The sequence below is a fragment of the Mustela lutreola genome, chromosome 2 (assembly GCF_030435805.1).
Source record: "Mustela lutreola isolate mMusLut2 chromosome 2, mMusLut2.pri, whole genome shotgun sequence".
Lineage (NCBI taxonomy): Eukaryota > Metazoa > Chordata > Mammalia > Carnivora > Mustelidae > Mustela > Mustela lutreola.
The window spans coordinates 15,415,726-15,441,040 of record NC_081291.1 but is presented as its reverse complement, the minus strand read 5'-3'; the positions used below and the strand labels follow the sequence as shown (position 1 = coordinate 15,441,040).

General features: G+C 52.4%; 1 protein-coding gene across 1 annotated transcript; it reads left to right on the top strand.

The window, feature by feature from the left end:
* The first annotated feature begins 8,064 nt into the window (after positions 1 to 8,064).
* Positions 8,065 to 24,383, top strand: ATP13A1 (ATPase 13A1). The gene is made up of 26 exons (XM_059160639.1): positions 8,065 to 8,483; positions 10,630 to 10,719; positions 10,835 to 11,025; positions 12,713 to 12,785; positions 13,013 to 13,168; positions 13,299 to 13,368; positions 13,449 to 13,555; positions 14,063 to 14,192; positions 14,321 to 14,376; positions 14,942 to 15,068; positions 15,149 to 15,286; positions 15,366 to 15,486; positions 15,835 to 15,992; positions 16,408 to 16,583; positions 16,654 to 16,764; positions 17,770 to 17,895; positions 18,723 to 18,831; positions 20,309 to 20,508; positions 20,595 to 20,691; positions 21,878 to 22,038; positions 22,110 to 22,224; positions 22,315 to 22,511; positions 23,316 to 23,458; positions 23,639 to 23,750; positions 23,834 to 23,977; positions 24,063 to 24,383. Exons 1-26 carry the CDS (start codon positions 8,082 to 8,084, stop codon positions 24,171 to 24,173), a joined length of 3,621 nt encoding a protein of 1,206 aa, XP_059016622.1. The 5' UTR covers positions 8,065 to 8,081; the 3' UTR covers positions 24,174 to 24,383.
* Positions 24,384 to 25,315: the final 932 nt, after the last annotated feature.

Genomic DNA, 25,315 nt, shown 5'->3' with positions numbered 1-25,315 from the left:
TGTAAGTCTCACTTCACCTGGTTGATGTAAAACAACTACTAAATGATGGCTTTATGTTGCCCAGTGTGTTATGTGTCAATAAGCTGTAAAGTCACCTACCAGACTTGAATAATGGTTGGCATTATTATGTTTAAGAAGATAAGATGACCACAATAATAGTGAATATACCTTTAGGAAAATCTGTTCCCGTCTTACAAATTACTAGTATGACAACTACTTTAATTTCAGTTCATAAAAGTATATTATTCTGAGACTACATACAATAGCCATTCTACCTGAACAGGCATGAAGCAGCCCAGACACTCATTTTATCTGTAGGTCAATCAGCGTCCAAGGTTGAATTATCCATCAGGTATCTAAGCAGAAGGACTGCTTCTAAGCATATCTGAATGCTGGTTCATTCCCAGATGGACAGGAGGTCAGAATTATCTTTCTTACAGTAAACTGCCTTGTGGCCCAATATCCTGAGGTGCTTACCTTCATTGTTGGGGAATACAGTACTCTAAAGTGAGAGTTAGGGTTGGGGTGAGCTGCTGTCAGAAAGCCATACGAGGGCTCTTTGTGAATGACTTTCCTTTTAGGCCCCACATGGCCTGGTTAGGGCCCTTGGTGTTCTTTTCTTTCTCTTCCTGTCTCCTTAGCTAACCTGGAAGAATCTAACACATTAAACTAAGATCTGTTATACTCTCATACTCTAGAATTATACTGAACACAGTAACCATCATTAATTCACACTGCTTATCCCATATTTCTAATTATTCCACTTGGACTAAACTGAAGTTTACTTTGCTCAACAAAGATTTGTTATAGATATCTGAAATTGAAAAGAGAGAGGGCAAGGTGCCTAGGTGGCTCAGTCATTAAGTGTCTGCCTTCAGCTCAGGTTATGATCCTGGGTGCTGGGATCGAGCCCCACATTGGGCTTCCCGCTCTGGCAGGAAGCCTGCTTCTCCCTCTCCCACTCCCCTTGCTTGTGTTCCTTCTCTCATTGTGTCTCTCTGTCAAATAAATAAAGTCTTTTAAAAAAGGGGGCGTGGGGCACCAGGCTGGCTCAGTCAGTGGAGCTTCATGGAACTCTTGATCTCAGGGATGTAGATTCCAGCCCTGTATTGTGTGTAGAGATTACATTAATTAATTAATTAATTAATTTTTTAAAAAGAACAGGAATTATTGAAAATATTGAAGTGAACAAGTTGTTAATTTAATATGCTCATTTAAAATTATTAAAGGGGCGCCTGGGTGGCTCAGTGGGTTGGGCCTCTGCCTTCGGCTCAGGTCATGATCCCAGGGGCCTGGGATCGAGTCCCGCATGGGGCTCTCTGCTCAGCAGGGAGCCTGCTTCTCCTCATCTCTCTCTCTGTCTGTCTCTCTGCCTATTTGTGATCTCTCTCTCTGTCAAATAAATAAATAAAATCTTAGAAAAAAAAATAAATAAAAAAAAATAAAATTATTAAAAAACTTATTACCCAAGGAACTTCAGTTAGGATGAATAAATATTGTTAATCTTTGTGTGTTTTCCAACAAATATTAACTGATTACAGAAGCATGGAATCTATCAAATATGACATAGTACTGTGTATTGACTTAAACAATAAAAATGCAGCCTAAGAAACGCCTGGTGTGTTGTTTTGCCACCTACCAAATATATATGTACTCACATAGGCCAGTATCTCTTGGAATAAAGATGCAAAAATCTCAACAAAATATTAGCAAACCAAACTGAACAGCACATTAAAAGGATCATATGCCATGATCAAATGGGATTTTTCCCTGGGATGAGAGGATGGTTCAAAACATACAAATCAATAAATATGATACACCACATTAATAGGAAAGACAAAAATCATGTGATTATCTCAACAGATGCAGAAAAGGCATTTGACAAAGTTCAACATTTTTGCATGATAGAAAAACCCTCAAATTGGATATAGAAGAAACAGGCTTCAACATAATAAAAGCTATATATATTGAAATACACAGCCAACATCTTACTCAATGATGGAAGTTTGAAAGCTTTCCTTCTAAAACCAGGAACAAGGGCGCCTGGGTGGCTCAGTGGGTTAAGCCTCTGCCTTCGGCTCAGGTCATGATCTCGGGGTCCTGGGATTGAGTCCCGCATTGGGCTCTCTGCTCAACAGGGAGCCTGCTTCCTCCTCTCTCTCTCTCTGCCTGCCTCTCTGCCTACTTGTGATCTCTCTCTGTCAAATAAATAAAATATTTTAAAAAAAATAAAAATAAAAATAAATAAAACCAGGAACAAGAATGCCCACTCTCACCACTCCTTTTCAGCATAATACCGAAAGTCCTACTCGGGCAAGAAAAAGAAATGAAAGGCATCCAAATCAGAAAGGAGTAAGTAAAATTGTGTTTGTTGATGATATGATCTTTTACATTAAAAAATCCTAAATTCTATTTTTAAAAAAGCTAAAACAAATCCAAGAAAGTTTTAAAATACAAAATCAGTATACTAAATCCAGTTGCATTTCTATACACCAACAACAAACTATCTGAAAAACGAAATAAAGACAACATCTACAATAGCATTGAAGATTCTAAAATACCTGGGGATGAATGTAACCAAGGAAGTGAAAGCTCTATGCATTGAAAACTAGATTTATGAAATTGAAGTCACAGAAAAATGGAAAGATAGCCCATGTTCATGGATCAGAAAAGTTAATATTGTTAAAATGTCTATACTTCCCAAAGCCATCTAGAGATTCAATGCAAAATCTATCAGAATTGCAATGCCATTTTCCACAGAAGTAGGAAAATGATCTTAAAAGTAGTGTGGAACTGCAAAGGTCCTTGGATAGCCAAAGGAATCCTAAAACAGGCCTATGCAGAAGACATCCACACTTCCTGGTTTCAAATTATATTACAAAGTGATAGTAATCAAGACAGTGTGATACTGGCATAAAAACAAACAAATAGACCAATGGAGGAGTGCCTGGGTGTTTCAGTCGGTTAAGCTTCTGCCTTCAGTTCATGGCATGATCTCAGGGTCCTGGGATCAAGCCCCATCTCAGGCTCCTAGCTCAGCAGGCAGTCTGCTTCTCCCTCTCCCTCTCCTCCCACCCATCAAATAAATAAGATCTCTGAGGGGGAAAAAAAAAAGATCGGTGGATCAGAAACAGCCCAGAAATAAACCCTCACATATACAGTCTGCTAATATTCGTCAAGGCAGCCAAGAATAGTCAAGAGGAAAAGGATAGTCTCTTCAATAAATGGTGCTGGTACCAACTGGATAACCACTTGGAAAAGAATAAAGTTGGACCCCTGTCGTATACCACTCACAAAAATTAGTTCAAAATGGACTAATGACTAACAAGACCTGAAACCATAAAGATCTCAGAAGAACACATAGGAAATAACTTCCTCAACATTGGTCTTGGCCATGATATTTTGGTTATGACACCAAGAGCACAATCAACAACAGCAAAACTGAACAAGGGAGCTATACCAAACCAAAATGCACAGCAAAAGAAATAACAAAATGAAAAGGCAGTCCATGGAATGAGAGGAAATATTTGCAAACCACACACACACGGTTAATATCCAACATATATAAAGAACTCAACTCAAAAGCAAATATATCAAATTAGAAAATGGGCAGAAAACTTGAATGGACATTTTACCAAATAAGACATACAAATGGCCAACAGATGCTCAACATCACTAATCATCAGGGAAGTGCAAATCAAAACCACACTGAGATATCACATCACACCTGTTAGAATAACTATTATTAAAAAGACGTAAGACAACAAATGCTGGCAAGGGTGTGGAGAAAATGGAAACCCTGTACACTGTAGGTGGGAATTGTGCGTTGACACACCCACTATGGAAAACTGTATGATGGCTCGTTGAAAAAAATTGAAAACAGAACAATCAGCAATCCCATTTCTGGGTATATATCCAAAGGAAATGAATCCACTCTCTCAAAGAAATAGCCACACCCATGTTAATTGCTGCATTATTCACAATAGCCAAGACATGGAAACAACCTAAGTGTCCATCAACAAATAAATGGATAAAGAAAATGTGATACATATGACGAACTAAAATGTGAGATTATTCATATTTATGTATGTATGTATTAGAATATTAGAAGAAGGAAATCCTGCCTTTTGTGGCAACATGGATGGACCTTTAGACCTTGAGGGCATTATGCTAGGTGAAATAAGTCAGGCAGATAACAACTACTGTCTGATCTCACGTATGTGTGAAATCTAAAAACATGAACTGGAGAGAGTAGAATGGTGGTTGCCAGGGGCTGAGTGGTGGAGATAACGTTGGTCAGAGTACAAACTTTCAGCTACAAGATGAATAAGTTCTGGGTATCTAATGTACAGCCTAGTGACTATAATTAACAATATTGTATACTTGAAAGTTGCTATGAGTAGAGCTTTAATGTTCTCACCATAAGTACAACAACAAAAAAGTGGTGAGATAAAATGGTGTTCACTATATTGTGGTAAGCAAGTCAAATATATACATCTATCAATCACATTATACACCTTAAATTTACACAATGCTACATGTCTATTTCTCAAAACTGAAAATTAGAAGTCACCGTGTAGTCATTAATGAACAATCTGCACAGAGATGTTTATAGCAGCTTTATTCATAACTCAAAACTCAGAAGAACCAAGATGTATGAATGGATGAATGGATAAACTGGTGTACATCCAGATAATGGAATATTATGCAGCATTAAGAAGACATGAGATATCAGGGCACCTGGGTGGCTCAGTGGGTTAAAGCCTCTGCCTTCCGCTCAGATCATGGTCCTGGGGTCCTGGGATCAAGCCCTGCATCGGGCTCTCTGCTCAGCAGGGAGCCTGCTTCCCCCTCTCTCTCTACCTGCCTCTCTGCCTACTTGTGACCTCTGTCAAATAAAGTTTTTTAAAAAAGAAATATGAGATACCAAGCCATAAGAGGATAAGGAGGACCCCAATTTATGGGAGGACCCATAAATTCATATTACTAAGTGGAAGGCAATCTGAAAAGGGTACATACTGTGTGATTCCAATTATATGATATTCTGGAAAAGGCAAAACTATGGAGACACTAAAAAGATCAGTGGTTCCCAGGAGTTGAAGGGAGGAGGGTTGAATAGGCAGATCACAGGGGACTTGTAGGGCAGTGAAACTACCCTGTATGATACTATAATGATGGATACATTCAATCTGTATTTGTCTAAACCCATAAAATATACAATACCAAGAGAGAACCCCTAAGGTGGACTATACACAATGGGTTTATTAATAACAATTGTGAGAGATTTTGGTAATTAGGTTGCTGTGTATGTATGCTGGCAGGGGATGTATAGGAAATTGCTGTACCCTTCTCTCAATTTTGCCTGACCCTAAAACTGCTCTAACAAAATAAAGTTGGGCTTTTTTTTTAAAGTTGGCCTGCCATAAGATCACAGTTTCAAAGTGTGACAAAAAGAAGTACTCCAATTTAGAAATGCACTGAAGACTAGAACGGAGAAAACAATTATAGTAAAGCAGAAATTTACTTGCTGTTTCTTCAGAACACTTTGATGATCTTTGAAAAGGCCATAGGAGTCCAGAGAGGGATGAAACAACTGCCCCTAAATATTCGTACAGGGAAAAAAAAGACTCATTTTTTGAAATAAGATTGCTTCGGAATTCAAAACGTTGGGACACCTGGGTGCTGAGTGGGTTAAAGCCTCTGCCTTTGGCTCAGGTCATGATCCCAGGGTCCTGGGATCAAGCCCCACATCTGGCGCTCTGCTCAGCGGGGAGCCTGCTCTCCCTACCCTCTCTGCCTGCCTCTCTGCCTACTTGTGATCTCTGTCAAATAAAAAATAAAAAAATCTTTGGGTGCTTGGGTGGCTCAGTGGGTTGAGCCTCTGCCTTCAGCTCAGGTAATGGTTTCAGGGTCCTGGGATAGACACCCGCGTCGGGTTCTCTGCTCAGCGGGGAGCTTGCTTCCTTCTCTCTCTCTCTGCCTGCCTCTCCGCCTACTTGTGATCTCTCTCTCTCTCTCTGTCAAATAAATAATAAAATCTTTTAAAAATAAATAAATCTTTTTAAAAAAAGAATTCAAAACGTCATCAGAAATGGATGGCCCAATTAAACAGGATATTCTGTTTCTTTCTGAATAAAGAAACTTTGGAATCTTTGATTTCAGAATTTTAAATTACCTAGGTGTTTAAAAACAATTGTCCCTGAGAAAGGTAGGTTTATCATAATATTCAGTGTGCTCTAGAATGTTCAAAAATAATGAACATTTTGAACATAGACATAATGGACACTTTGGGCATAGATAGCATATGATTAGTTTACATATACAAAGATGGGACTGACCAATAGCTGGTCTACCAGAAATAAAACCCCTCCTATTTTGGAGACCTTGAAACTAATCCATACAAACCAAAACACCTAATAAGTAAAATCCATGCTGTAAGCCTTTAGTTGAGCCAATTATTTAGCTTGATATCACATAGAAACGACACCAAGAATTACATATAATATGTAACTGTGAGCTTGATAAGAGCAGGGAAACAAATCAGTGATACCATCTTTGACTGAGTTTTATCACTATATAAAACAAAAGGCTATGCTAAAGATTGCAGTCCATTCAGGTAAGTATTACTGGAAAATAAAACTTTATATCCTACTGTGAAATGGAAACATCGTGACTTTTATTAAATATAGAATTTTGACTAAGTCCTCCTGCATTATGTTATCCGTTTACAAAGTCTTACACTTACGCATCAAGAACATGCTACAATTAACCTATAAGATACAAACATCAGATAAGGAGTTTAAAAAGTCGTTCAAACTGCTATATGAGGACAAAAAAGCATGAAAGTGTTGCTATACATTTTTCTCAAGCGATGTTTTCTCTTAGTAGTACGACTAAGTACTACTGATTGCCACTGTTAATGATTCCTATTGTAGTTTTGTTCATACAATAGCATTTCTTTTTTTTTTTTTAAGATTTTATTTATTTGACAGAGAGAAATCACAAGTAGATGGAGAGGCAGGCAGAGAGAGAAAGAGGGAAGCAGGCTCCCTGCTGAGCAGAGAGCACGATGCGGGACTCGATCCCAGGACCCCAAGATCATGACCTGAGCCGAAGGCAGCGGCTTAGCCCACTGAGCCACCCAGGCGCCCTACAATAGCATTTCTTTTTTTTTTTTTTTTTAGATTTATTTATTTATTTGTCAGAGAGAGAGCCAGCGGGAGCGAGCACAGGCAGACAGAGTGGAAGGCAGAGTCAGAGGGAGAAGCAGGCTCCCTGCAGAGCAAGGAGCCCGATATGGGACTCGATCCCAGGACGCTGGGATCATGACCTGAGCCGAAGGCAGCTGCTTAACCAACTGAGCCACCCAGGCGCCCCTCTTTTTTTTTTTTTTTACAATAGCATTTCTGTAACAGGAAAGTAAATATCACAGAATACATGTAATTTCAAATAAACACCCATTTTTCATATTTTTATGTTAAAATAACAAATTTGTGTGTGAGTGTAATCATTATTACTCGACCGCTCTTCTCAGCCGTGTTGGCTCTGTAAGCCCGTGAGCTCCAGTCCTGCCCAGGACCCCAAAGGAGGTGCCTCTCCCGCGGGGAAACCGTCCTGTGACCCCTGCCCCTAATAAGTCCCATCCCTTCGGCCTGTCCAGGCCTCGCCCCCAGAACCACAGCACTTCTATAATTGACCCCGCCCCCGCAGTGTTCAGGCTCCGCCCCTGACAATCCAAACTGGTCAGTGCGGAGTAGTCCCCGACAAGGGCTCCCCTCTTCCGGTTCGGGTGTCAAGGTGGAGCCCAGCCCGCCTCGCCTCTTCCGGTCCCAGTCCGGCGTGGCAGGGCCAGCAGGCAGCTTTAGCCCTTTCAAGACTCTGTCATGGCCGCGCCCTGCCTCTCCTTCCGGCCTCAGCCTGTCATGGCGGCGCCCTGAGTAACAACTTTCGAACCTAACTCCCAACCATCTCCGGCCCTTCCTACCCTCCGGCCGCCATGGCAGCGCCCGGGGATCACCGGAAGTACAACTTCGGAAGTGAGGCGGTGCTTCTGCCCGGAAGCGAGCGCAGCGCTGGGAAAGATGGCGGCGGCTGCGGCGGCGGCGGTGGGCAACGCGGTGCCTTGCGGGGCCCGGCCTTGCGGGGCCCGGCCCGGCGGGCAGCCCAAGCCCGGGCCGCAGCCACGCACCCTCCTCGCCGCTGGTCCGGCGCTCATAGCGAGCGGCGACGAGCTGGTCGCAGCCGTGTGGCCGTACCGGCGGCTGGCGCTGCTGCGGCGCCTCACGGTGCTGCCGTTCGCAGGACTGCTCTACCCCGCCTGGCTAGGCGCCGCGGCTGCCGGCTGCTGGGGCTGGGGCAGCAGCTGGGTGCAAATCCCTGAAGCCGCGCTGCTCGTGCTCGCCACCATCTGCCTCGCGCACGCGCTCACCGTCCTCTCGGGGCATTGGTCCGTGCACGCGCACTGCGCGCTCACCTGCACCCCGGTAAGTGCGCGGGCACGAGCCCGACCCCCGCCTGGGTCGGGCCTTGCGGCGGGTCCCGAGTCGCGATGTTCCTGTCAGTCCGCACCCCATCCCGGGCTTCCCATTTGCTGGGCCTGAGTCCCCAACGGTGCCCTCTGGGTGGCTAAATCCTGGCCCCGCTACTGACTTGCTGTGCGACCCTGGCACGGGTTACTTCCCTTCCTTGGAATACCTCGCTGGTGTGGTCATTTAGATTCAATAGGGTAATATCTATAAAAAGCTCAGTGTAGGCTCCGGCATAGTCTCTCTTTGGTTTGGCTTGTTAATGCTAGCTGGCTTGTTATTGCTACCATACTAGCGAGTACTAGGTGGTTTTTTTTCTAGAAATAGTGTGTCCTTATCTTGGTTTTGAAAGTGTGAGGCTAGCCCTGCGGGGTGAATTTCCCTATCTGTGGAGCTTGGTTTGAGAACTCTGTTGTCCATTGCTTAGAGGCTCTTGAAATGCACTTGGATTGCAGCATTTAAGAGTAGCAGGAGCAGTTTGTCAGCAAATGACAACTACTTGGAGCCTCTTCTTATCTGCCTCCAGGATGATGGTGGTGACAATGAGGACTTCTGTTGGAATACAACAGCCTGGTAGCACTTCTGACCCTTAACCCCAAGGTCTGGATAGGGAGAGCTGCCCTGGGTCAGCAGTTACTGTTGGTGACTGCACCACTGCCCTCTGGGCCTGCCTCAGTTGACACTGGCATATTTGGGGCCATCTAGGGACACCAAGGTCCTGCCAGCCTCCCCTTTGATCCCACGTTTGCGGTGCTGAAGAAAGAGGGAAAGGGAAGATCCTGAAGGGCTGCAGAAAGAGACGGGAAGGCCCCTGTCTTTGACTCCAAACATGGACTGAATCCTTTCTCTTCTGAGAGAATGGTTTTCCCAACAAGCCTTATCCCAGGGGAGGGGCTCAGACTTACAGGTAGCTTCAGGTCAGCACAATGAAAGACTTCATTGAGGGACTGGAAAATTCAGGGAAGTTGGAAGGAGCGTGACACCACCCCACACTTCCAACAGTCTTTTTTGACCAACAGCTAAAAAGCATGTTAAATTCTTCCAGGAGGACAAGGAGGAGCTAAATGACCACAGGGTGAGAATGGGCACATCTGGGTTTGCATCAGAGAGCTCAGACAGGGGTTCTTCTCTTTCGGTTTCACTTTCTCCTTGTGTAAAATGAGAACCGTAACATCCACTCGCCCTGCCACTCTGAGAAGCAGCAAAAAACTGCCAAGTGCTTGGTATGGTGGTGGCCCTGTGTAGCACTTTGCCCTTTTATTCCCCCAACGGTGTTACCAGCGTTTGTTAAGTCTTTGTTGTTCTTTTCTGCCCACCCAGAGGCCCATGGACTCCCCGAGGGACAGGGCCTTTCTCCTTTGTCCTGAGAGTTACCCTTTGGCACCTTGGCCAAAAGCACACACACCACAGGGGCTGGTGGCCCGTGCAGCAGCAGTGAGATGGGGGCAGCCCAGGCTTGAGAGCACACTACCTGACTCTCATCCAGTGACTCCAGGTCGTAGGTGCTGAGGAAACAGCAGTGAACAAACAGACAAAATCCCTTGCCTTCATGGTGCTGGTGGGAGAGGTAGGGCCCGCGCTTAGCTGCTGCTGCTGCTAAAAAGAGGAAAACCTGGGCAGAGCAGAGGAACATTGTGAGGGTCCTCCTGGGGTGGGGGGTCTCCTAAGAAGGTGACGTTTGAGCCAAGGCCTGGAGCTGACTGTGACCCTATGTTTCAGGCAGAGATAACGCTCGTGCTTGAGCCTCCTTGTCCCTCGTCACTTCGGGACATGAAATGAGTAGTTGAGAGAGGAGATGCAGAGCAGCAGCAGGCCAGTGGGCTGTGACAGGGCGTGGTCCACGTGGTCTGAGGGTGCAGGTCATGCAGGGGACATTCTTCCTGTTTGAGTTCGGCAGGGCCCCAGGCACTGGGTGCTGTCCATCACTGAGATTTTATGATAGGAGACCAGACACGTGGTGAGGTGGTGTCTTTGTCTCAGCGACATACTGCAGAGTGGACAGGCCAGAGCCCAGAGCTGGTGTGCTTGCAAACTCCCGGGGCTGGGTGGGCTGTGGAGCTGGGAGGTGGAGAAGGGCTCAGCTGTAGCTCTTTGCCTCTCATAGGAGTACGACCCCAGCAAAGCAACCTTCGTGAAGGTGGTGCCAACCCCCAACAATGGCTCCACTGAGCTTGTGGCCCTGCACCGGGATGAGGTAGGGACCAGCTGCCGGGCTGCTCAGCATGGGGCTTGGGTGGGCCTTCCAGGCACCAACAGACGGACACCCCCAGGTGCGGGCCTTCTGCCATAGACAGCACCTCCTCCCACAGGGCGAAGACGGACAAGAGGTGCTGTCCTTTGAATTCCAGAAGATCAAGTATTCCTACGACGCCCTGGAGAAGAAACGCTTCCTCCCTGTGGCCTTTCCCGTGGGGAATGCCTTCTCGTACTACCAGAGCAATAGGGGGTTCCAGGAGGACTCAGAGATCCGTGCAGCTGAGAAGAAGTTTGGGAGCAACAAGTGAGTCCTGGTGTCCCCATGTGTGGTGACAGGGCTGGTCCTCTGCCCATGGTCACAGCATGGACTCCTGGCCAAGCCAGGGGCTCCTTTCCTACTTCTGCCCTGCCGCACTCCTGAGTCCTAGTGCCTGGGAAAAGGGGGGAAATGGGGTGGAGGGGTCCAGAGTACATGCCAGGTGAGGATGACGGCCACTTTTTGAGAAACGTGCTCTAGTCCTGTCTCCCCTGGACTTTCCTGCTGACAGGGACCCTGGTGGGCTCTCCAGCAGGAACACATGTGGCTCTTCATGGGAGCCTAGCCCGAGGCCCCAGAGAGACTGTTGATCCTCGTTTTGTAATTATTGTAGGGTTTCTCTTTGGTTCTGAATTTTTCTTTTAAGTGTCAGTTGTCAGCGTGCTCCTCTTAATCCTCCCAGCACTTTGGGAAGAGTGATAAAAGGAGTTGTCGGTGATCACCATAGCTCTCCTCGGTGCCAGGTGTGAGGGCAGATGCCCTGTACACGCTCCCTCCCTTCAATCCTCGAAACCACCAGTGCCCACATGTGACTGGGAGGGGCAGAGCTGGGCTTCAGACCCCCTTGTTCATCATCAGAGCCCCTGGCCCTGCAATCATGAGAAGGCCTCCACCTGAAAACTCTCAGAACTTTTAGGGAATTCTTCCCCGACTCAGTGTCTTTAATTATTATAAGCTGTATTATCATAAGTAGCGATGTAATGGGAATTTTTTTTTTTAAAGGATTTTATTTATTTGACAGACAAAGATTACAAGTAGACAGAGAAGCAGGCAGAGAGAGAGTGGGGGAAGCAGGCTCCCCGTCAATCAGGGAACCTGATGCGGGCTCGATCCCAGGACCCTGGGATCATGACCTGAGCTGAAGGCAGAGGTTTTAAGCCACTGAGCCACCCAGGCGCCCCATAATGGGAAGATTCATAAGAAGTTTTTACCTATCCTCCCTGCCTGAGGTCAGCCTTCATGGTGGCCTGGGATGTTGCCTTTCCCACCTTCCCGGCTCATGCAGAGTCACCCAGATAACACACAGTGGGGCCTGGTGGTGGTTTTTTGTTCTCACTACAGCGGTTGCTTTTTCTCACACCCCGTACCTAGGACATATCTCCAAGGTCAGGGCGAGGGGGCCCTGGTTGACCTGGCTGGTCCCCTGGCCAGGCTGGGCCACTACACACAGTGCCACAGAACATACCTTTAGGCCCTGCTTCTCAAATCCTGGGACTTTTATGAAGGGAGTTTCAGGAAAATTTTAGCTCCAGAACTCCCTGCTCTGACTCAGGGTGGGGCTTAAGCCTCAGAAGACTCAGTAGTGCCCAGCTGCCGGGCCTTCTTTGTGGCAGCTTCAGGGCTCCCGTGCCACAGTCGGGTGCTCCTTCTCTGCCTGCCTTCTTACCCAGCCTGATGACAGGTTCTTACACTAGCCCCGCTTGGGTGGGCGGCTGCCTGAACAGCCTGTCTGTTGCTGCTTCGGAAGCTTTACCTGGGTTCTGCGGAGGCAGGCTGGCAGCAGTTAGCAAGCTGGCCCCAGTGCTTCCGGGACATGAGAGCCGTAGTTGAGTAGAATGTGCCTTCTGGCTTCTCATTTCCCGGGGAGGCTTGCAGTGCCCCGGGTCGGGGGTGTCCAGTTAGGGCCTCTGAGGCCTCATACCTGAACAGGATGTGGGGGTCTGGTCTCTTGCAGGGCTGAGATGGTGGTGCCTGACTTCTCGGAGTTGTTCAAGGAGAGAGCCACAGCACCCTTTTTTGTGTTCCAGGTAAAGCAGCAGCTTGGAGCCTATTCCACCCCTTTCTTCCTCTTCCTTGGGGCTTTCACAGCCCAAGCAGCCTCCGTCTCCAGCCCTGAAATTCTCTTTGTGTCCTCATGGGTCTTAGCCCCTGGGTGGAACAGCCTTTGGTGTGCCTTCCCAGCCTCCACAGGTGTCTCCGTGTGCTCCCGTGGATGGCCGGGCGGGGGTGTAGACACAGAGGCTGTGTCCTGCAGGTGTTTTGCGTGGGGCTCTGGTGTCTGGACGAGTACTGGTACTACAGTGTCTTCACGCTTTCCATGCTGGTGGCCTTCGAGGCCTCCCTGGTGCAGCAGCAGATGCGCAACATGTCAGAGATCCGGAAGATGGGCAACAAGCCCCACCTGATCCAGGTGTGGCCAGCGGGGAGACGGGGGTTGGGGGGGGACACCTGTCAGTCTTGGGGAGGCCCCAGCGCTAGGGAGGCACCTGCGTCGTGCACACTGTGGGACCCAGAGCTGATGGGCCCTCACCTCTGCCCAGGTCTACCGGAGCCGGAAGTGGAGGCCCATCGCCAGCGATGAGATTGTCCCCGGAGACATCGTCTCCATTGGTGAGGCGCGCTTCTGGTCTGTCCCGGTGGGAGCCCTTTCTCTCAGCTCCTCACGCCAATGTTCCTATCCCTTCCTGCAGGTCGCTCCCCACAGGAGAACCTAGTGCCGTGTGACGTGCTGCTGCTGCGGGGCCGTTGCATCGTGGACGAGGCCATGCTTACCGGGGAGTCGGTGCCACAGATGAAGGTGCGGGGTGGGGCACGGGGGTCCAGTCTACCTAGGTGTGCCATTGGCCTTGTTGGTGGGGGAGGCAGAGGGCTGGTGGCTGGGCCACCATTCTGCCCAGGCGTGGATAGAGGAGGGACGGAGCCCTGGCCCTCGAGGCTAGAAGAGGAGGAGGAGAAGCAGTCACTGGAAGCCGCCAGATTTCCTGGTGGTCTTGCCCCCTGGAGGAGGGAGAGCTGGGTGAGAAGAGGGAAGGTGAGAGAGGCTGCGATCGTCAGGGCTTGTCCAGGGGAGGGACCAGAGACGTCGGACTGAGGTGGACTGAGGGAAGCCAGGAGTGCACAGATTCTCAAGCCAGTTGCCAGATCACGAGGAGTTGATACTGCACGTGCAGTTGGAGAGAAGACAGTGCGGGCTGCCCAGTCAGATATGCTGCCTTAGGCCAGAAGCCCTGCGGGGGTCAGAGTGACTGGGGCGAGAAGGGGGCTGCGGCGGGAGCACCCTCACCATCCTCTCTTTCCTCCTTAGGAGCCCATCGAAGACCTTAACCCTGACCGGGTGTTGGACCTCCAGGCTGACTCCCGGCTCCACGTCATCTTTGGGGGCACCAAGGTGGTGCAGCACATCCCCCCGCAGAAGGCCACCACGGGCCTGAAGCGTAGGTGCCTTGGGGGTCTGGGGGGTTCCTGGCCCCGCCACCCCCATCCCCAGCCACCCCATCTGCTTGGCTGTGAGGGAGTAGGGATGAACAGACACACATGATGCCTGTCTTGTTTGTCCCTGCAGCTGTCGACAACGGGTGTGTGGCCTACGTTCTCAGGACCGGATTCAACACATCCCAGGTGTGGACCCTTGTCTGGTTCTGGGGAAGGTTGGCCCCAGAGTGGGTGGCAGACAGTTGAGATGGTGGCTCTTTCAGACCCCAGGACATCCCTGCCACAGACTTATTCTGACACCACGTACCAGCCTGGGGCCAGGGTGCGGATGTGAGCCCTGCACCAGGCTCACTGTCCTCTGCTGGGGTTCTAGTGCGGAGCACACACAGCAAACAAGCTATTGCCGTACACATTGGGGTCATGGTCAGAGTCACGACCATAAACTCTTCACTAAAGTGTGATGCGGGCTGCCTCGTAGAGGTGATTGGATAGACCTCTTTCTGGAAGACTCCGTCCCCTACCTCAGCCACTTTTTTCCCTGACCCCCAATTTCGGGCCACTGGTCTCTATAGCCCTTAGCTGAGCAGCAGCCACCAACCTAGCTGTGTGGTCCCCGTGTATGGCTGCAGGACTCAACAGGTGGGCCCAGGGCAGGCACTCCCCATTAGCAGAGGGAGAATCTGGCCCTGGTACTCTCGGGTGCAGGAGGCCAACCCTGCCAGGAAAGGCCTCTAATCCTCTCGCTCTCTAGGGCAAGCTGCTGCGCACCATCCTCTTTGGAGTCAAGAGGGTGACTGCAAACAACCTGGAGACCTTCATTTTCATCCTCTTCCTCCTGGTCTTTGCCATTGCAGCAGCTGCCTACGTGTGGATTGAAGGTATGTGCTGGGGCCCCTCCCCTGTTGGTGGGCCGTGTCCCCACGGACGGCCCCCAGGCTGGCAGGCCCTGTCTCTGCAGGCACCAAGGACCCCAGCCGGAACCGCTACAAGCTGTTTCTGGAATGCACCCTGATCCTCACCTCGGTTGTGCCCCCTGAGCTACCCATCGAGTTGTCTCTGGCTGTCAACACCTCCCTCATTGCCCTGGCCAAGCTGTGTGAGTGCCTGGGATGGGGCTGGGGTGCTGAGTGGGCTGGGGCCTGGCAGAACCCCTGACCCTGGGTCCCCACTTCCAGACATGTACTGCACGGAGCCTTTCCGGATCCCATTTGCTGGCAAGGTAGAGGTGTGCTGCTTCGACAAGACAGGGACCCTGACTAGCGACAGCCTGGTCGTCCGTGGGGTGGCTGGGCTCAAGTGAGTATGGGTCGCCTGGGCCTCTTGCCTAGCAGGTGGCTTTCTGAGATCTTAAGGGACAGAGAGCACCTGCTTGGAGCTCTCACCATGTACACAGAAGTCTGATTGGGGGTGGGGGGCTCCCCTATATTTCTCAGTGTGACAGCAGTATAGTGGCTCAGCTCCATCCCAGGCAGCCATATGATCTCTAGGGCATCCACGAGATGGGCATAGGTATCACGAGGACCAAGACTGTGCATCTCTCAGCCCCTGCAACCACTGGCATAGAGAGGGGGCCCATCCCTCATCCTGGCTAGCAATTCCCAGGGGTCGCTCTGCTCTATAACCAGCTGTTCCTTCTCTTTACAGAGACGGGAAGGAGGTCACTCCTGTGTCCAACATCCCTGTAGAAACGCACCGTGCTCTGGCCTCATGCCACTCCCTCATGCAGCTGGACGATGGCACCCTTGTGGGTGACCCACTCGAGAAGGCTATGCTGACAGCCGTGGACTGGACTCTGACCAAAGGTGAGGGGCTGGAGCTTCGGGCCCAGCTGGGATGAACGGCCAGCCATAACCCCCCCGGGAAGACGTACTGCACCCCTCAGAGACACCCATGTGTCCAACACAGGGGCAGGCAGGCCCACAGTTCTGATGGTCCCTTAGGTGGGTGGGCACAGGTTCATGTCTGACCTGAGACAGTCCACCTCTTGGGAGCAGAACCTGCCCCACCCTGCCAAAAGCCATGGTCAGGGTCCTTTGGGAACAGGTCTCCCAGTTCTGACCCTTCCTGAAGCAAGGAGCACCCCCCCACATCTCCCCACAACCCGTAGGGTCTGGGTCTGGGGGTCGGTGGGGGAAGAGAGGGGCGGAAAGGGAAGGCGGGGGCTTGGCTGCCTCTTTGGAGCGAAGGCCCTCAGGATTCGTACTTATTTGTTTCCAGATGAGAAAGTATTCCCCCGAAGTATTAAAACTCAGGGGCTGAAAATTCACCAGCGCTTTCATTTTGCCAGTGCCCTAAAGCGAATGTCCGTGCTCGCCTCCTATGAGAAGCTAGGCTCCACTGATCTCTGCTACATCGCGGCTGTGAAGGGGGCCCCTGAAACCCTGCACTCCATGGTGAGCCAGCCCCGGCCCCGGGGGAAGGGGGGCGCGGGGCGGTCGGTGACATCCCCTGCGTTCCCTGCAGTTCGCCCAGTGCCCACCTGACTACCACCACATCCACACGGAGATTTCCCGGGAAGGAGCCCGAGTCCTGGCGCTGGGGTACAAGGAGCTGGGGCACCTCACCCACCAGCAGGTAAGGGCCCAGGCTTTCTACCTGTTGGCCCCTTGTCCATACAGCCTTCTGTTTCCTGCAGCTTCACCATGAGCAGGCAGGATTCTGTCTTCCTCCTTCTGGGCCCCTACCTTGGCAGGCCCTGAGTGGCACTCAACCCCAAGTCCCTTTTCTGCTGCATGCCCTGCCCCTTATGGGGCTCCATGCCATCCTGGCTCTTAAGGCCACTCCCTACAGAGCACAGTCGGACCCCACCTCCATCCAGCCTCTTAACCCACACCCTTGGGTCCTCACACCTCCCAAGGGATCATCAGGAGGCACCTTGGATTCCTTTCTCCAGCCCAGTCTGTCCCTGCCCTGCCCAGCCACCCCGTTACCATATGGTCATGGGGTGGCTCCAGCTCTGTCACATACCATGTCCTGTCGGTTATTGGCCCTACTCCCACCTCCGCCATCAGTACTGCTTTCTCTGCTTCCCCCTTACCTCTCATTCAGTCCACTTCTACCTGACGGCTGAGATATCCTTCCAGAATGCACAACAGGTTGTGGCTCGGTGCCCTGCCCTCAGAACCAGCCTGCTTGGTGCCACTCCCTGAGCTGGTCTGCCCCATTTCCCTGTTTTCATTTCTTGTGGCAGTTAGCGTTCTGATTTTTGTTTATTATACATCTTTTCTGGTGGAAGGCAAGCTCTGTGAGGGCAAGAGTTTGGGGTTTCTGGTATGAGATTCTAGGTGAGCATGTGCTCAGTGAATAATAAAAAAGGGTTTGACTTTACTGTCTTGAAAGCTGAGTTACACAGGCTCGTGCCCTGCTGTTGCGCACAGCAGGGAGTAAAGGCTCTCTGGTGGAGGGACCACGCAGCACTGCCAAGGCCCCGTGGGTCCAGGGTGCCTGGCGTCCTCCCCACTTCTCACCTAACCTTCAGATGTTCCTCCTGTAAGGATGGGCCAGTCTTGACCTCCTCCAACTGCAGCTCAGAAATGGAGCAAAGATGGGTCATGAGGGTATCCCTGTGTCCCTACACAGGCCCGGGAGATCAAACGGGAGGCCCTGGAGTGCAACCTCAAGTTCGTCGGCTTCATCGTGGTCTCCTGCCCGCTCAAGGCTGACTCTAAGGCTGTGATCCGAGAGATCCAAAATGCATCCCACCGGGTACAGCTGCTGGACCCCTCCCCGCTGGGCCCCAGGGGTGTGTGGGCAGGTGGGTGGGTCTTGGCTCCTTCTTCCAGAGAGGATGATATGGTAGCAGAGGACAGTTCCTCCCTCAGTGGGGCAGGTCTCAGTAGCGAGGGTGTCTTTCTTGAATTTTGGCCGAGCGCCATCATGGTTCTGGTGCTGACGCTGTCCCTCATCTGAGGATGCTTTGGCTCCTCGCCTGTGCCCACCTTTCTCAAGTTGCGTCCTTGGCCCCCAGCATTCCTGGGAGGTGAGGGCGATTCCCCCACTGCACCCCATCCCAGAGAGGAAGCGCTGGGCCGGGACAGGGAATGCGGAGGCAACTCGAGGACAGGCCACATGCATCTGTCCTGTGGTTTCTGTTTTCTAGTTTGGGACTTAGGGTGCAGTTTAGGCTGTGGGAGGTGAGTGAGCAGTGTCAGATGTGGTGACATGAGTAGCCCCCACCTGGCCCTCAGCTGTCACAGCCCATCTTCCCGTCCCCAGGCTCTCCATGAAAAAGCTGGAGCATCTGTCCCCCACTTCCTGGGGCAGGTTCCAAGCCAAGAGGGTCCACAGCAATGGCTGGTTCTTAATCTATATTACAAAGAAAGGCTGTGGGTGTTCTCAGTCACATACATGTGTATCCATTTGCATAAAACGCTACCAGGTTGGGGTGGATTGTGGCCCCTGGAAGCCCATTCTGCATCAGAGCCAACACCTCTTTCTATGGCTCTCCTCAGAGGGGCCTCAGCCACCAGGTCTCCAGGCTGGAGCTCTGACCCACTGGACCCTGCCCCATGGAGCCTCTGTCCTCTCCACAGGTGGTCATGATCACCGGTGATAACCCGCTCACTGCCTGCCACGTGGCCCAGGAGCTGCACTTCATTGAAAAGGCACAGACACTGATCCTGCAGCCTCCCACAGAGAAAGGTGAGGTACCTTGGGGCTGTAGGCTGGGGGGAACCTGAATCCAAGAACAGCCCCTGTCTGGTGGCCCGCCGGCATCTCAGGCCTGAGCGAGAACACCCAGTGTCATCTCGAACCTGTGAACCCCAGCCTGTGGAACATGGCTGCGCCTTGTCAGCACGCTTGGGCCCTTGGGCCGAGGAGCTCCACACCTGCATGTCCGGCAGTGTGTGGGCCATCACTGGGTTTGGGATCAGGGACAACTGAAGACCGGGATGCTTGGTTGTCATCAGACTAGGCCGTGTTTCCTATCCTCAAGCCTGCTATGGGCCTGGCACGCTGCCTGTGCAAGGTGAGGGCTCCCCTCCTTAGCACAGGGATGCTGGCACTCTTGCTCGGCATGGCCAGACCCCAGGCAGAGGGCTTGGTATATGTGACTGTGTTGATCTCTCTGCCCCATATGGGAGGCCTTATCCCTGTACCACGGAGGGGGAGACGGAACAGGTGTGCTGCTAGGGCCCCCACTTTATAGACAGGGAGATAGAAGTAAACTCACCCTACCTCGGCCAGTCAAGTCACACTGTGACTAAGGATTTGAACCCAGATGTCCCAACTCCAGAGCTCACGGCTCTGGTCACTCCTGAGTATCCAAACTGGGTGCAAATGGTGACCCAAAGTAGAGGCAACTGAGGGGCAAAGCCAGCCCCAGCACCTCCCAACTGGTGGAGTGTGGAGTCTGTCAGATGCTGACAGGTGGTTCCTGGCCAGAGAGCCACACAGGCTGCAGGTTAGAGAAGGGTGCGAGCTTCTGGAACGATGCCAGGTTCTAGAATTTCGCAGCCCTTCTAGTCTGCACTGTTGGTCCCAGATCTCTCATCTCTGTCTCGGCTCCAGGCACTAAACTCTTGCAGAGCCTGGAGATTGTAGGCAGGTGGCCCCGAGGTGGTTAGCAGGACCACCGATTGGCTGGTGAAGCTGCTCAACAAAACAGCCACAGCAGAAGCCAGATGGAGATGGGTTTCCCTCCTGGCCAAGACTGCCCAGATGAGCTATGTAGTGCCGGAAGGCGTCCCTCAGCCCTGCTGCTTTAAGCTCAGCATCTGTCCATCTAGAAAGAGGAAGTGGCTGGCAAGCAGGGTCTGGCCCCAGGGAAGTGACTCAGGAGGCCCTGGCCCCAGAGGAGCAGGGTTTTAGGCAGTCCCCAGGCTCAGAGGTGCCTTGCCCCTGAGGTTAGGCTGTCTGGGTTTGAATCTGACCATCGTGTGGTCTCAGGCCAGTGGTCTAGGCTCTGGGTTCTTGAATCCTTTATAGCAGAAGGTTCTGTGAACGTCTGGGGTTCCTGGGGTCTAGGGTGCAGGTGTAGATAGGGATTGCTAGGGCTAAAGAGGGGTGAGGGCCAAGAGGGTACTTCAGAGAGATGAGACTGGGACGAATTAGGTGGGGTCCACTTGAGGGGGACTTGCTGAACCCCTCTCTCTGACCCCGGGCTCCGGCCCTACAGGCCGACCCTGCGAGTGGCGCTCCATCGATGGCAGTGTCGTGCTGCCCCTGGCCAAGGGCTCCCCAAAGGCGCTGGCCCTGGAGCATGCGCTGTGCCTCACGGGCGATGGCCTGGCCCACTTGCAGGCCGAGGACCCCCAGCAGCTGCTTCGCCTCATCCCCCACGTGCAGGTGTTCGCCCGTGTGGCCCCCAAGCAGAAGGTGTGTATAGAAGAGGCGGTGGGGGAGGCAGGCAGTGCCCTGGGGACGGCGCACAGCCCTCACTCAGCCTGTCTCTGTGCATGTAGGAGTTCGTCATCACCAGCCTGAAGGAGCTGGGCTACGTGACCCTCATGTGTGGCGACGGCACCAATGACGTGGGTGCCCTGAAGCATGCTGATGTGGGTGAGTCCCACGAACTGATGGACTGTCTCTTCCATCACTGTTCTGCCCACGTGGGCTTGGTGTCACAGATGCGTCACCAAGGGAGTTCTTTGAGGAGGCAGTGAGGGCACAGGGCAGGCGCCAGTGGGATTGGGGATCTGAGGAGCTATAGGCCTAGAAGGGATACCGGTATCTGAGGAGCAGTGCAGGGGTACGGGCGTGGTGGGCACCTGGGAGCATCAGGAGCCAGCGAGGCTCCAGGGGCAGACAACAGCAGGGTTCAGGCCTCCTGGCCTTGCGTGGGGATCAGCTGGGGGGCTGAGGCCAGAGGCCAGGGAGAGCTGGGACAAGTGAGGATGCACAAATGGGAGCTGAGGCATTTGCCAGCCCTCCATAGCCTTGGTTCGCTGTCAACAGAATGCAGTCAGCAGATTGGTATTTACAGACCAATCTGACCATATGTGGTGGCTCAAGTCTGTTAACCATCCGGCTCTTGATGGTGGCTCAGGTCATGATCTCGGGATTGTGAGATCAAGGCCCGTGTCAGGCTCCAGGCTTGGGATGGAACCTGCTTGAGATTCTCTCTCCCTCTGCTCCTCCCCTCCCTACACCCCTCACCCCACCTCTGTTCACGTGCATACTCTTACGGGGGGACACACAGACACTTTTTTCCTCTTAAAAAAAAAAAAAAAAGAAAGAAATCTACCTGATGTACTTAATAGCGTTTTCCAAATCCTTAGCTGGTTTATTAATTGACACATATGCCCTAGATTATGATCCTTGCTAGTAGACCATGGAAATCTGCATGCCTGTGTGTGTGTGTGAGAGAGAGAGAGAGAGAGAGAGCACGCGTGTGTGCACACACAAGCAGGGGGAGCGGCAGGCAGAGGGAGGAGAAGCAGACACCCTGGTGAGCAAGGAGCCCAGTACAGGGCTCGATCCCAGGACCCTGAGATCGTGACCAGAGCTGAAAGCAGAGGCTTAACCCACTGAACCACCCGGATGGCCCTGGAAATCAGTTGGGTGTATTTGGGTTTTGCAGAAAGTAAGGTCTGAAACTAAGGTGCTCTCTGAGGCACTCTGTGGGGAGATCAGCTGCGATGGGGAGGTTTGGCCCCTGTGAGCAGACATCTCACTTAGCACAGGACCAGCAGGCCTGGGGTGACAGGCTCCTCTAGGTCCAGACACACTCACATACCTCCCCTAGGTGTGGCACTCCTTGCCAACGCCCCTGAGCGAGTTGTTGAGCGGCGCCGACGGCCCCGAGACAGCCCTGTCCTCAGCAGCAGTGGAGGCCGGGCCCCCTCCAGGGCAGCCAAGCAGAGGTCAGGGCTCCCGCCCCCCGAGGAGCAGTTGGCCTCTCAGCGGGTAAGTCACAGGAGGTGGGGGTTACTGCCCCCTTTGGTGGCCAGGTCTCACCCCCGCTGCCTGTGCCGCAGGACCGCCTGAGCCAGGTGCTGCGGGAACTCGAGGATGAGAGCACACCCATTGTGAAGCTGGGGGATGCCAGCATCGCTGCCCCTTTCACCTCCAAACTCTCTTCCATCCAGTGCAGTGAGTCCCCCTACCCCAGTCCCTCCCCCGGGCCCGTCCTGATGTACCCCCACGCCCATACCTTCCTCCCCTCCCGTGCCCCCGCTGCAGTCTGCCACGTGATCAAGCAGGGCCGCTGCACACTGGTGACCACGCTGCAGATGTTCAAGATCCTGGCACTCAATGCCCTCATCTTGGCCTATAGCCAGAGTGTTCTCTACCTGGAGGGTGTCAAGTTCAGTGACTTCCAGGCCACGCTGCAGGGGCTGCTGCTGGCCGGCTGCTTCCTCTTCATCTCCCGCTCCAAGGTGGGCTGAGGCACAGGCAAAACAGGGGTTCCCTCCCCAGACCAAGAATACCCTCAGCCTCTTTGGGCCGGCTAGAGAATACTGTTAAAGGCACCACTACGTGTCACCCGTTTGTCTTCCCAGCCACCCTCAGGGTGGAAACTGTAATCCCGCATGTTACAGATGGGGATCAGGGGACAGGCCAGGTGCACACCGAAGCTCCCCAGAATGCCACGACTTGGCCCCCAGCACTGTCCACCAGCTGGGGCCTCAGGTGGGCTACACAGCCTACAGGCAGAAAGGACAGATGGGAGAGGATTATCAAGACCACTCAGAAAGCATTCAGTGTCAGTGGAAATACAAAGTGGGTCACAGGCTACAGGGGATGGTCTCGGGATCATTCAGGGGAGCCTTTGTGATGCTCGAAGAGCAAGGTAAATTTCTAGGAAGGAGGCAGAAAGGGCATAGATAGGTGTGGGCTGATGAAAGAAGCATGCAGGGGCTGGGGGAGGTGGCTTGTGTCAACCACGAACACCCACTGGGTCCCAGGGAGGGCTTTGGTTTGTTCTAGAACAAGGGGGAAGGGGGTGGATTTTAAGCACCCTGTGGCTGCTATGTGGAGTGTTGGCCTTCAGTGAGGGTGTAGTGGAATCCCGGCTAAGGGGCTGGGGAACCAGCAGGGCCTTGGGGTCTGGTGCTGACTTGTAACTTCCAGGATTTGGTGACTGCTCTCTACATGATTCTGGCTAGGAGGCTGGGAGTGGGGGGTGGGTAGGCCCAGGGTGAGCCTGGACCCTGAGCGCCCCCCCCACCCTGCCACTGCAGCCCCTCAAGACTCTCTCCCGAGAGCGGCCCCTGCCCAACATCTTCAACCTGTACACTGTCCTCACGGTCGTGCTCCAGTTCTGTGTGCACTTCCTGAGTCTTGTCTACCTGTACAGCGAGGCCCAGGCCCGGAGTCCTGAGAAGTGAGTGCTGGCCTGGCCCGGGGCTTGGGGTGGGGCAAGGTGCTCCTAGGGGTGGCAGTGTCCCAATGGTGGTGGGTGCAGGAAGGTGAGCATGCAGAGGGGTCGACCAGGCTGAGACCTGGCTTTGTGCAGGGATAGTGTGGGTCAGAGAGTGACCCTGTCCCCTCTGTGTCACTGCAGGCAGGAGCAGTTTGTGGACCTGTACAAGGAGTTTGAGCCGAGCCTGGTCAACAGCACCGTGTACATCATGGCTATGGCCATGCAGATGGCCACCTTTGCCATCAACTACAAAGTGAGGCCCCGCCCCTGGCGAGTTTGCCCTGCCCACTTTTGGGCGCCTGTAGCACGTGACTGTCCATCTGTCTGTCCCCACAGGGTCCACCGTTCATGGAGAGCCTGCCAGAGAACAGGCCCCTAGTGTGGAGCCTGGCCGTGTCGCTCCTGGCCATCGTGGGCCTGCTGCTTGGCTCCTCGCCTGACTTCAACAGTCAGTTTGGCCTTGTGGACATCCCCGTGGAGGTGAGTGGCCCCGTGGGTGTGGCCCCAGGGCTCAATCTGGGCCTCTCCGCAGGCACTCAGTTCACCAGTGCTCCTTACCCTGCAGTTCAAGCTGGTCATCGCCCAGGTCCTGCTTCTGGACTTCTGCCTGGCGCTCCTGGCCGACCGTGTCCTGCAGTTCTTCCTGGGGACCCCGAAGCTGAAAGTGCCTTCCTGAGATGGCAGTGCTGGCACTTGCTGCCTGTGTTAGTGCCAGCGGGCGGGAGCCCCAAGAGGGAACACTGCCCCCATGGTGAGGTGGGCCCGGCCTTGCCACCAGGACTGACCAGAGCTGGGACCACCCCACAGCCACCTGAAGGCCTGGCTGGCAGAATCAGCCCTGGGCCGGCCCCTTTGGTAAATAAAGCCGCATCCACCATTTTAAGAAGCCCTGCCTCCACCTGTGTCTGCACTACTGGAGGGGTTCCGGTCCGGCCCCCTCCCTGGGAGCCACGAGGTCATTAACAACAACCCTTGCCGTCAGGATATTCAGTGCTTAGATGGGCTGAGCTCCAACCCCAGAGGCTTGTGATATTTCCTAATTTGACAAGCGCCTCCAAGCGTCTGTGATGTTTCAGCTTCATCTTCTGGTCTCTTAGGCACTGGTGGAAACTTTTAGGATCAGTGGCATTTTCTTCTCTTCAGTAATATGTGAAATAACAGCACTCCTTCCTCTCACAGTGTGTTAGATGTGAGGAAGTCCCGTTCAAATTGTTGCAGATGCTACCTCTGGTCACGCTTGCCCCGAGGGCGCCATTCATCATTTGTCAGCCCAGCTTTGTAGCCTGGCTCTGCCCTTGTACTGACACCGTCCTTCCGTACAGAGGGCACGCACTCATTGCAACTCAGGAATTGTGAAGTAGGCAGCATGAAAGCAGAGTCATGGCTGTGGGAGATGTCCTGCCTTCTCAATAGCTAAGAACTTTAGAAAGCCAAGTTATAAACCTGTTTCTATTTATTTACTTATTTATTTATTTAGAGAGAGATAATGGGTAGGAGTAGGAGTATGGGTGGAAGAAGGAGAGAGCCTGAAGTGGGCCTCGATCCTAGGACACCGGAATCATGACTTGAGGTGAAGGCGGGTGCTTAACCGAGTGATTAACCGGGTACCCAGTAAATCCGTCTTTATTTCAAACTAGGAGTTCCACTAGGGGTACGAATGCATTTTTAGGACTTGGACAAGTTGCGCGTGAGAATATGAGGCCTGGTATCCAGGCCCAGGCTTGAAGACAAACTCTGCCTCCCTGCTGATATCCATGAGGGGCTCACCACCCTTTCCCATCTTCACTCCTTGGTCATCCTCAGCAGTCTGTCCCTGTC

Coding starts and splice junctions, on each gene's coding strand:
- ATP13A1 (XM_059160639.1), top strand. CDS start 8,082: ATGGCGGCGGCTGCGGCGGCGGCGGTGGGCAACGCGGTGCCTTGCGGG. Junction 10,720..10,834: donor TGGCCCTGCACCGGGATGAG/GTAGGGACCAGC, acceptor CTCCTCCCACAG/GGCGAAGACGGACAAGAGGT. Junction 23,459..23,638: donor CAGGCCCGGAGTCCTGAGAA/GTGAGTGCTGGC, acceptor GTGTCACTGCAG/GCAGGAGCAGTTTGTGGACC.